The sequence below is a fragment of the Eurosta solidaginis genome, chromosome X (genome assembly GCF_040869045.1).
Source record: "Eurosta solidaginis isolate ZX-2024a chromosome X, ASM4086904v1, whole genome shotgun sequence".
NCBI lineage: Eukaryota > Metazoa > Arthropoda > Insecta > Diptera > Tephritidae > Eurosta > Eurosta solidaginis.
In genome coordinates this window covers 15,112,059-15,124,829 of record NC_090324.1, presented here as the reverse complement: position 1 = coordinate 15,124,829, position 12,771 = coordinate 15,112,059, and the positions used below count along the sequence as shown (strand labels likewise).

The 12,771-nt window shown below is 39.5% G+C and overlaps 1 protein-coding gene and 1 long non-coding RNA gene across 2 annotated transcripts; both read left to right on the top strand.

The window, feature by feature from the left end:
- Positions 1–7,402: 7,402 nt before the first annotated feature.
- Positions 7,403–9,859, top strand: LOC137234791 (uncharacterized; the record flags this gene model as incomplete). Its single annotated transcript, XM_067758200.1, is given in 4 exon segments — positions 7,403–7,489; positions 7,553–7,661; positions 7,732–8,183; positions 9,629–9,859. Coding segments are annotated over 4 exon segments (879 nt in total), but the record flags the coding sequence as incomplete, so codon positions are not given.
- Positions 9,860–9,861: 2 nt separating this feature from the next.
- Positions 9,862–10,752, top strand: LOC137234418 (uncharacterized). Its single transcript, XR_010947806.1, has 3 exons — positions 9,862–9,984; positions 10,041–10,202; positions 10,273–10,752. It is a non-coding gene; the product is annotated as an uncharacterized lncRNA (long non-coding RNA).
- Positions 10,753–12,771: the final 2,019 nt, after the last annotated feature.

The window sequence follows — 12,771 nt, the reverse complement described above, 5'->3', positions numbered from 1 at the left end:
GGTTATATGCTATAGTGGTCCGATCCGGCCGATTCCGACAAATGTCTAATCGGACACCCAAATACACCCGCTCACCAAATTTTATCAAGATATCTCAAAAATTCGGTTGTATGAGATTATATATACCACCAGTCTCTATCATTTTTTTAGACAACAATATATGCTACACACGTAAACATTTGGTGAAATTTGAACATATCTAAACCAATTTTAAGATAAATATAAAATAAAAAATAGGTAGGTACTTTGTGTGAGGATGCAAAGTTTCAAGTTTTTTGTGGTCTGCGTGTAAAAACTATGACTACGAATCACGTATTTCAAAAAAATGTGACGTAAACGTAACTATTTGATGAAATTTTATGAATTTTGAAGCTTCTATCCGTAAAAAAGGGGCAAAAATGACAGTTTATATGAAGTATATAATATATATACCACCTATCTCTATGATTTTTTCAGACAACAATATATGCCTTATACGTAAGCATTTTGTGAAATTTGAAGCTTCTAGCTGTTAAAATGGGGCTAAAATTGCGAAAAAATATATATATACTATATATACCACCATATATATACTATATATATCACCGATCTGTATGATTTTTGCAGACAACAATATATGCTATATATGCAAGCATTCGTTGAAATTTTAAGCCTCTAGCTCTTAAAATAGGGCAGTAATTACGAAAAGTTTCTTATCTGAACAATTGGTTGTGGGGGATATATACTATATATACGACCGATCTCATCAATTTTTTCAGGCAACAATATGTGCAATATACGAAAGTATATGATGAAGTTTGAAGCTTCAATCTGTTAAATTGAGGAAGATATTACAAAAATCCTCTTTTTCTGAAAAATCGGTTGTATGGAGGATATATGCTATAGTGGTCCGATCCGGCCGCTTCCGACAAATGTCTAATCGGACACCCAAATACACCCGCTCACCAAATTTTATCAAGATATCTCAAAAATTCGGTTGTATGAGATTATATATACCACCGGTCTCTATCCTTTTTTTAGACAAAAATATATGCTATACACGTAAACATTTGGTGAAATTTGAACATATCTAAACGATTTTTAAGATAAATATAAAATAAAAAATAGGTAGGTACTTTGTATGAGGATGCAAAGTTTCAGGTTTTTTGGGGTCTGCGTGTAAAAACTATGACTACGAATCACGTATTTCAAAAATATATGACGTAAACGTAACTATTTGATGAAATTTTATGAATTTTGAAGCTTCTATTCGTAAAAAAGGGGCAAAAATGACAGTTTATATGAAGTATATAATATATATACCACCGATCTCTATGATTTTTTCAGACAACAATATATGCTATACGTAAGCATTTGGTGAAATTTGAAGCTTCTAGCTGTTAAAATGGGGAAAAAATTGCGCAAAGTTTCTTATCTGAACAATCGGTTGTATGAGATTATATATACCACCGGTCTCTATGATTTTTCCAGACAACAATATATGCTATACACGTAAACATTTGGTGAAATTTGAACATATCTAAACGATTTTTAAGATAAATATAAAATAAAAAATAGGTAGGTACTTTGTGTGAGGATGCAAAGTTGTAGGTTTCTTGTGGTCTGCGTGTAAAAACTATGACTACGAATCACGTATTTCAAAAATATATGACGTAAACGTAACTATTTGATGAAATTTTATGAATTTTGAAGCTTCTATTCGTAAAAAAGGGGCAAAAATGACAGTTTATATGAAGTATATAATATATATACCACCGATCTCTATGATTTTTTCAGACAACAATATATGCTATATACGTAAGCATTTGGTGAAATTTTAAGCTTCTAGCTGTTAAAATGGGGAAAAATTGCGCAAAGTTTCTTATCTGAACAATCGATTGTATGAGATTATATATACCACCGGTGTCTATGATTTTTCCAGAGTACAATATATGCTATACACGTAAACATTTGGTGAAATTTGAACATATCTAAACGATTTTTAAGATAAATATAAAATAAAAAATAGGTAGGTACTTTGTGTGAGGATGCAAAGTTTTAGGTTTTTTGTGGTCTGCGTGTAAAAACTATGACTACGAATCACGTATTTCAAAAATATATGACGTAAACGTACCTATTTGATGAAATTTTATGAATTTTGAAGCTTCTATTCGTAAAAAAAGGGGCAAAAATGACAGTTTATATGAAGTATATAATATATATACCACAGATCTCTATGATTTTTTAGACAACAATATATGCTATATACGTAAGCATTTGGTGAAATTTGAAGCTGCTAGATGTTAAAACGGGGCAGAAATTGCGCAAAGTTTCTTATCTGAACAATCGGTTGTATGATATATACTATGTATACCACCGATCTCAATGATTTTTTCAGACATCAATATATGCTATACACGTAAGCATTTGGTGAAATTTGAAGCTTGTAACTGTTAAAATGGGGCCGAAATAGCAAAAAAAAAAATATATTTATACTATATATATATACTATATATACCATCATATATATATTATATATATCACCGATCTCTAGGATTTTTTGACACAACAATACATACTATATACGTAATCAATCGGTGAAATTTGAAGCTTATAGCTGTTAAAATGGGGAAGAAATTGCGAAAAGCTTCTTATCTGAACAATCGGTTGTATGAGATATATACTATACATACAACCGATCTCTATGATTTTTTCAGACAACAATATATGCCATATACGTAAGCATTCGGTGAAATTTGAAGCTTTTAGCTGTTAAAATGGGGCTAAAATTGCGAAAATATATATATATACTATATATATATACTATATATACCACCATATATATACTATATATATCACCGATCTGTATGATTTTTTCAGACAACAATATATGCTATATATGTAAGCATTCGTTGAAATCTGAAGCCTCTAGCTCTTAAAATAGGGCAGTAATTACGAAAAGTTTCTCATCTGAACAATCGGTTGTGGGGGATATATACTATATATACGACCGATCTCATCAATTTTTTCAGGCAACAATATGGGCAATATACGAAAGTATATGGTGAAGTTTGAAGCTTCAATCTGTTAAATTGAGTAAGATATTACAAAAACCCTCTTTTTCTGAAAAATCGGTTGTATGGAGGAGCTCTTCAGGTGATTATTTCGGTATACTTAATGGTAGGTCTATCTATTTTCCTTTAAGGACTTACAATTTTGGGTTTCGTGACGAAATAAATATACCATTTCATTTCCATGAAAGGTATAAAAATAGCTAGGTACTTTGTGTGAGGATGCAAAGTGTCAGGTTTTTTGTGGTCTGCGTGTAAAAACTATGACTACGAATCACGTATTTCAACAATATATGACGTAAACGTAACTATTTGATCAAATTTTATGAATTTTGAAGCTTCTAGCCAAAAAAAGGGGCAAAAAAATACAGTTTATATGGGGTATATAATATATGTACCACCCATCTCTATGATTTTTTCAGACAACAATATATGCTATATACGTAAGCATTTGGTGAAATTTGAAGCTTCTAGCTGTTAAAATGGGGCAGAAATTGCGCAAAGTTTCTTATCTGAACAATCGGTTGCATGAGATATATACTATATATACCACCGATCTCAATGACTTTTTCAGACAACAATATATACTATACACGTAAGCATTTGGTGAAATTTGAAGCTTCTAGCTGTTAAAATGGGGGAGAAATTGCGCAAAGTTTCTTATCTGAACAATCGGTTGTATGAGATTATATATACCACCGGTCTCTATCATTTTTTTAGACAACAATATATACTATACACGTAAACATTTGGTGAAATTTGAACATATAATAAATATAAATATAAAATAAACAAGTAAGGAAGTCTAAGTTCGGGTGTAACCGAACATTACATACTCAGTTGAGAGCTATGGAGACAAAATAAGGGAAAATCACCATGTAGTAAAATGAACCTAGGGTAACCCTGGAATGTGTTTTTATGACATGTGTGTCAAAAGGAAGGTATTAAAGAGTATTTTAAGAGGGAGTGGGCCATAGTTCTATAGGTGGACGCCTTTTCGGGATATCGCCATAAAGGTGGACCAGGATTGACTCTAGAATGCGTTTGTACATTATGGGTATCAAACGAAAGGTGTTGATAGGTATTTTAAAAGGGAGTCGGCCTTAGTTCTATAGGTGGACGCCTTTTCGAGATATCGCCATAAAGGTGGACCAGGGGTGACTCTAGAGTTTGTTTGTACGATATGGGTATCAAATGAAAGGTGTTAATGAGTATTTTAAAAGGGAGTGGGCCTTAGTTCTATAGGTGGATGCCTTTTCGAGATATCGCCATAAAGGTGGACCAGGGGTAAATCTAGAATTTGTTTGTACTATATGGGTATCAAAGTGTAAAAACCTCTTGGGGCTTCGATAGCTCTAGTGAGTTCCCAAGGGGTTTTTGCGCTCGTTGTAAAAGAGAAAAAAAGGGAAAAGAACACACAGCGGATTAAACTCGAGAATTTAACAATTTAATTATTTGCACTTTCAAAGCTAACTCACAATATATACAAAAGCTAATCCAGTTTAATTAATTATATATATATATATATATTAAATTATGCAAACAGAAGAAAATCTTACCTAGAACAGGGCTGATGGCTGCAGTGATCGCGGAGCTTTAAAAAAAAGAAGTGAAAGAGTTTCTTTCTTGTAAAACGCGTTCACCCTTCAATTCCGTCGAAAAGCGGTTTTGAGGGGTAATTTAACGAAAGTAAATTAAATTGGAAAGTTAAATTGGAAATTTACGCACCAACACGTACGCATACGCCTGCACGGACATATATATAGCCATTGGTGTTAGTGCGCGAAAGTAGATAGAAGCAAACACAGATAGTTTACATTAGGCTGGGTCACTGTTGGCAGTGCTCATTCTTGGGTTTAGCTTGATGGTCTAAACATGCCGGCCCCCCTTGCTAGAAGCAACATCGGTAGATCCCTGCGGCCATCTTCCCTGATCAACTTAATACTAATTAATATATAAATGAACAAAATTTATGGATGTCCCAATAAGGGCAGCGGCATGGCGGTCTTTTGCTTGACACAGTAATTGGTATTTCGGTTCCATCCGTAAATCGTGGAGCTGTAGTAAAGAAAAAGTAAACGTTAGGAAATAGTACGTGGTTGAGTTCAATTTTTTGCACCTCTTTTCACACGAATGGCACGTGAAGCTAGTTCGAGGGTTGAGGCAGATTTAGGAGCGGCATGCTCCAGACAAGATCCAGCCAAATATACTGCTCTGCGCTAAAAAAGGGCCAAACGTAGATGGCAATGTGCCCGGCAGTATCAGCTCCGGATATATATCGGCTCCCAACACGAGTCGAACCGGACTTGACACAAAAAATGTTGGATCGGCGAGCTGCATATGGGTATACGGTGTCGCGACCGATGGGTCGACGTTCGCGCTTGGACTCACACGGGCGTAGTTGGGAACGATCGTAGCGTGAATCGTGAGCCTACGGTTCTGCCCATGTTTACCCCTTATTCGCAAGAGGCACCCTCGTTGTGATCCGTAGTTTTCCTCGTCGAGTTGTAACTGTCGAGCTAGGTCGCGTGAAATTATAGAAGTTGTGGCGCACGCGTCGATGAGTGCGCGTATCAGGTGCAACCGCCCTCGCGCTTCGATTTTGATCAGTTATCGATATCGATGTAAAGGGCCGAAGTGCTACGATCTCCCGCGTAATTTGACCCGTTCTGAAGGTAGATGCCAGTCGTCGAGAATGTCGTTCAAGCTGGCCCTGCGAACCTACTCTCTCTAACTCGTATCCTTGACGGGGGCGGAAAGTCCGGGATTCCGCTCCTCGTGTGCGTTGACGCCGGTTCGGGCTGCGGAAAGTCCGTGATTCCGCTATTCCCTTGTGACGATCTGAGCCCCGCTTCCTCGCTCTTTGGTGACGTTGGTGTGTTGTTGATGGGCGGAAAGTCCGTGATTCCGCTCCATCTTTGCGGCGTTCGTGTGCGAGTGGGGGCCGGAACTTCCTTGGTTCCACCTTCCTACTGGTGGCCGGGCGGAAAGGCCGTGATTCCGCTCCGGCTTCGTCCAATTCTCCTTCTTCTAGCTCGCGTGGCCCGCTGTCAGTTCCTATTTCTGATGCTTGAAGAGACAGAATGTGTTCGTCCTCGCTATCCATCTGAACACTCCATGGCCTGGTATCAATTTCCTGGGGCTCCGGATTGTCGAAGCTCTGGTGCAACGTGGTGTGGTGGTCCCCTTGGCACTGGTGACAACGTCCTTTGCTTGTGCAGTCGGCGGTGCGGTGTGCCACTGACAGGCAGTTGCCGCAGTACCGTCCTAATGCGGCTTCCCTTTGCCTTTCCTCGGCCGATTTGGCTCGGTAGACCGGGCATAACCGGATCGGATGTCGTTTGTCGCACAGGTGGCATGGTTTCGGGTACCGCTGGGCCATGCGTTCCGCCTTCCTGCGTAGAGTCGTGTACCGGGTCATACTGGACCTGAAAAGGGGTAATTGTCATTGGTCAGGGTTTAGAATTTGAGGGGATTTCATCATGCTTGAGGGGAGTTGGGTGTTGAGAAGATATTCACAAGAGGTTGGCAACAAGCTACAATTACTTAGGCAGTTAGCTGCACAAGAGCCTTGATTTTGTGTTTTTTTTTTTTTTTTACCACAAATCCGATATACAACGTGGTTTTTATGTAAATTATCTTAATGTCCACGCCATTTGTTTAAAAAGGCAATTACTTCTCTATGACGGTGCGCTTCGTGTGCGATCTGACAGATTTGGCTTTAAGTGTGGCCGCGCGGTAAGCTTTTGGCCAGCTGTCAGTATTTTGCCGACAGATGGCGCATGGGGGTAACTTTTGTGGAACGTATTTGGTTGTGTGGCTAATTAATCATTTTAAAGCAGCAATCAAGGATGCCGAACGTGCCAAAGAAAACAGAGGTAAGTTTTATTTATTCCTTAATCTGATATAAACATTGATTGAAACAATCTTATTTTTCATTTGTTGTCTATAGATTGTGAAGCCAGTACCACGAGTTAGACGGAGAAAGGGAGCTGCGGAGCCTGCACGAGGGGCAGGGACACCTGAGTGGGGGGAGGGGGGGGGGGGGAATCGGTTGAGGCGTTACGCCCATATACGCCCCTACATCTTACTATACATTTCCGCTCCTAAGTTTATATTTGTATAGTGTAATCAGCAAAAAACTATTGTAAAGTGTGATAAATACATTGTACATTAACCCCACTATAAGAAATCAGGTGTATTTGATCTGGGTGGTAATAGGATATTTGGAGAAGATCATTTATTTCAGGTTATAAATTCGTAAAACACGGCCCAACAAAGAAGGCAGGGGGAAAAAAATAAATGTGATCGCGTTTTTCCCGGTTTGCCGCCTTAGCATCTGGCAACACCATATGAATTTTTGTAGTGTACATTGTGTTATTGTGAGTGGATTGTATTACCCTTCAATGAATTTCCTGTCATTGAGAAAGAAAAACGAGGTACGCAGCGATTGTATTTATTGCACACATTACTAACTTTCATTTTCTTTCTTTTCCTTTCAGGTGAGCTGCACAGTTTGGGGCCAACATGAACGTTGGAATTTCGTTCGCATGTCTCTGACGCGCATGCTGAACGTAAAATTCATTATAACAATATGGATTGCATTGTTTCGTTGCGTTGTGTTACATGCGATGCAAAATTCGATAATCATCAAAAATTCTTAGATCATGCTTATGATAAGCATTTAATGAACGTAATATACTCATATTTTACGAGAATATTGCTATTATACATTACTACGACGAGACAAGTGTATCCCGAAATCGTTTAGCGAAACTATTTCACTGTTGTGCTACACAAAATCGACGTATCCTAGAGCACAAAAATGAGCTACTACAACAGTTAGCCACGCTTAGCGAATCCGATGCTACCAACTTCATTGAAGAGATGACGCGTAAATGTCGCAAACTTGAAATGACCGCCATCAGTGTTATTCTCCATCAGCGGGTTGAACGTTGCTGTGAGTTACGTTTACGAAAAGTGATAACCAATCAAACGCTCAAAGACACAGCTGTGAAAATGGCAGCCATATCAAATTTGCCAAGCTCTCGACCCTCATATCGTTGGTTGGATCGTTTCCGAGGCAAATACAATTACCTTTTGTAATGAAAAATTTGTATCTGCACGCAAGATGCTACGAAATTGTATTCTGCCTACAACTTATGGGCAAGCCGAAAACAGCGTAAGGTGCGGAGAAATTGTTTGCTACGATAACGCAAATTCTACTATAGTATGTGTGCTTTGCGAAATGAAACTTTTCGAGTTTGACGATTTTTTGCTACACTACCGGAATGTACACCTGAGAGGCAATGCTATTGATAGTGATAATGAAAATGATGGTGAATTGGAGGCATGCATCAAAGATGAAGAATTCGTAAATGTTGAATATTTGGCTGAATTAAATGATAGTGGTGCCATAAATGCAGTGCGTATCCTGGATGGGTCGGTAACAATTGAAAATATTACTACAGCCACCAAAGAGTCGAATGCGGCAGCAGCCAATGCTGATAACAGCATTGAATACGAAAATCAGGCCGTCAATGTTGCGACAAATTTAACTGATGATGACTTTAATAACGATGATGATGCTGATAGTATGAAGGGAGATAGTGATTGGAAGCCAATAGTGGATGAGGATGAGGATAATCACATATTGAAAAAAAACCACGAAATCCCAAATCATACCAATGTGAATATTGTCAAAAATATTACACAGCTGACTGCATTCTCAAAATGCATATACAACTGAAGCATCTACGTCCGAAGGATTTTAAGTGTGAGCAATGTGGCGCAGAATACGCTGAGCAACGTTCATTGGATTCACATATACGTAAAGATCATATAGGCTTCCCTTGTATACAGTGTTCACGTACCTATAAGAACGCGCGTTCATTGCGTGTACATATGCTATCACATAAAGCTATTAAAGAGCATGTTTGAGATTATGAAAATTGTGGGAAAGGATTCGTTTCGGCAACACGTTTAAAGGTGCATCAAAAATCCATACGGAAGGACGTAATTATGTATGTGAAACATGTGGATATCGTACTCGGAAAAAAGATGCTTTGGTTGTGCATAAACGCACACATACTGGTGAAAAACCATTCGGTTGCGACATATGTGGATGTCGATTTATGTCATCCTCGCTACTCACCGAGCACAAGCCTATGCATTCTTCAGAGCGTTCACATAGGTGTGGTGTTTGCGGTGCAGCATTTGCACGTACCACCGCTTTATATCATCATAAATATTTGCATTTGGGAGTGAAAAAGTTTGTATGCAAGTTTTGTGGACGTGCTTATGCACAAATGGCAGGGCTGGCTGGTCATATGCGTCAGCACAGATCGGAGGCGCAAAATTTACAAAGTGAATGGGAGAGTAATGAGTAGATATCATCTAGTATTTAACTTACGTTCATATTATATGTAATTAAATCAATTATGTTAAATAATTTAGACAATGTAAGATTTTTTTCTTTTCAGTTTATAATTTTAACATTTAAGAACTTGAATGACTACAATATCAGAACTTCCATTTAAAGCACAACAATAAATACATACATAAATACACCGACGAAGATTTGGGGTACATCCGATCCAAACGCAGTGGACGGCGAATTAGCTGTGGAGGTTATTATTATTGAATTCAAAGATGCATTGCCAGGTTTTATGCAAACAGAAATCTCAGCAATTACTTCACTTTTGCACTCAGAAACCGATAAGGAAAAAAGTAAAATTCAAGGAGCCAGTAATGGAAATAGCATAGATTGTGTTGTCAGTTATGAAGATGAGGTAGAGGAGGTTGACGAATTAGATGGGAAGAATAGTGAAACAATGAACAACGTTTGAGAGAAGCGGAAGCAGAGCGTAAAGACAATACCAAGCAGTTACTAGCAGGCGCAAATAATATGCGTGGCATTGAAAGTGCGTTATCGGTATGCTTTTATGACTTTCAACGTCTTATGTTGGTTTATAATAAATCTTTTAATAGTATGTAGGCGTTATAAGCGTAGTACCGGAAATGTTGTAATCGAAAGGACCGAAACAGCCCCTGCCACCTCAACCAACAATGACGCAGCCGATGCAGCCGTTTCCAGTATCTTCCTAACACAAGAATATGAATTCAGTAGTAGGAGGAGTTGGAAATATGGAGGTATGTAATGATGGAAATGAGAGCCTTTTCTCCTCAAAATCGCAGTCACCTACTGACACTTCTCTTTTAGCATATCCACACCAACTCGTCAGTCAAAGCAAAACATCACTTGATATACGAGAATGTGCTTCAACATTTTACGATGGTAGTGCTTATAATATATATGAAGAAATACAAGATGAAATTCTGGCACCTAGGCATCCGCCACCGCCACTTCCAGCACGCCGTGGACCGCCGCCAATTCCAATTCGAAGCGGAAATGCACCACCTTCACCTACTCGTCCAAATAATAACAAAGGCCGAAGTGAGAATGGATTCAGGGATGCTGTATATCAATGCCACAAGGTAATATTTTTGGCTGTTAAATGATTGCGCTTTTGCTTTAAAAGTTTTAGGGACGTTTTCTGAAGTAAACTTCAAAGATTTTTTCCAAAATTTGTGTGTATAAGGCAGATCACTTATTAAATTCATATAAGAAAACGGCCTTAGTTCTAATTCTTTTGTTTTATGCTTGTGCTCACACAAATACTTTTAACTATGCAACATCGTGTAGAAAAGAAGGTAGTCCACTCAAAAAAAAATTGTTTGACGTATTTGGGGATTTTTTGAAGTTTCATAATGTTTGTTGTTTTGCTAAAAGCATTGGCATACCATTACTGTTTAAGTCGAAATTTTGGTTTTCCCGGATTGAAGTTTTCTTCAGGATGAAAACGCCATGGTCGTCTGAGACAATAATAATATGCTTTAGCACGATTTATGTGCATATATACCGATTGAGAATACAGTAAAACATGCGAGTTAATTGAAAAATAGTGGCTAATGACTCATAGCTTTATGGCAGCTTGACGGCTAGACAAAAAAAATACACGAAAACTTTGTTGTTCTAGCATGTCCCTATTATCAAGCCTCTACAGTGAATATTTCTCAACGCATGTTTAATTAGTTAAGTTTGTGGGACGCCACATTCATGTCAGTGGGCATAGAATATGTGTCGGTGAAAAAAAAAGGGGGAAGGGGGGGGGGGGGGGGTGGTGGTGGTCGTAGGTTGTGTGTTTCGGGTCTGGGTCGTCGGTTCGGTTACTGCTCTCTAAATCCCTGATCCTCTTCGCTGGATGGGAGTAGCACGAGTTTAGTGAGGGGTCTTGTAACCTTTCCCTTTGCCGTCATGTGATCCACTACTCGTACTCGTCCATCCGATCCCGGATGGAGATTGATAACCCTCCCAAGCCTCCACTCATTGGGTTGCAGGTTGTCTTCTTTTATGACAACTAGATCGTCAAGCTTCATGTTTGCTTTAGGTTGGCGCCATTTATTCTTTTTTTGGAGTTCGACGAGGTATTCCGTCTTCCATCGTCGACAAAAGGTGTGGAGTAGGGCCTTTAGTCGCTGCCATCGATTAATAATTGATGCGGGGTTTTCGTTCGCGTCTGGCTCCGGGGGTGCTAATAGGTGTCCCCCTATTAAAAAGTGCCCCGGGGTTAGTGGTTCTAGGTCGGACGGTTGATTGGAAGAGGGCGTTAGGGGGCGGGAGTTGAGGCAGGATTCTATCCTGCAAAGCCGGGTAGAAAATTCCTCAAAAGTGTATTTAAGGTTGGATGCTACCCTTTTGAAGTGATATTTAAAACTTTTCACTCCCGCTTCCCACAATCCCCCCATATGAGGAGCAGACGCAGGAATAAAATGCCAGTTCAGGTTTTGGTATGTATAGGTTGTTACTACCCCGGCGCGTGAGTCAGCCATGAAGGTTTTGAACTCCGCCCTGAGGGCTCTGGATGCCCCGACAAAATTGGTTCCGTTGTACTCATTCTTCGGGCAGCCTCGTCGCGCGACGAATCTGGCAAAAGCCGCCAAGAATGACCGGGTGCTCAGATCGGTAGTCGCTTCCAAGTGGATGGCCTTAGTGGAGAAACACACAAAGAGGCAGACATATCCCTTGGACACGCGACAGCCTCGCCCTTGATAATTCTTTATCTCAAAGGGGCCGGCAAAATCTACCCCGGTGTTAGTGAATGCCCGGGTATAGGTGGTTCGTTCGGTCGGTAGAATGCCCATCAATTGTGTTTGCGCCTGTTTCCTATGCACTACGCATACCTTGCACTTGTGAATTTCTGATCGTATCATATTTTTCACGCGAGGTATCCAGTACTGTGTGCGGATCAGGCGCAGCATAAGCTGATTTCCCCCATGTAACGAGATTTTATGGACAAATCGTGTGATGAGACGAGACAGTCCACTGTGATAAGGCAGAATTATGGGGTGGCGTTCGTTATACGAGAGGTCCTTGGACGCCTCGAGCCGCCCCCCGACTCTGATTGTCTCGTACTCATCGAGAAATGGGTGCAAGGGTTGTAAATCGCTCTTTGGCTTGATTGACCCTTTTTCTTTGAGTGTTCTGTACTCCTCCGCATAATGGCTTCGTTGAGCATTGACGATCAGTCGACACATCGTTGCTTTAATCTCGATGGGTGAAATCGTCAGTGATGTTTCATTGAAGGAGGTTTTTCAGATGAGTCCTTTTGTAGAACCGTAGAACATAGGACCCAACTCTTAAAGCCCGGGAAAGGTCGGA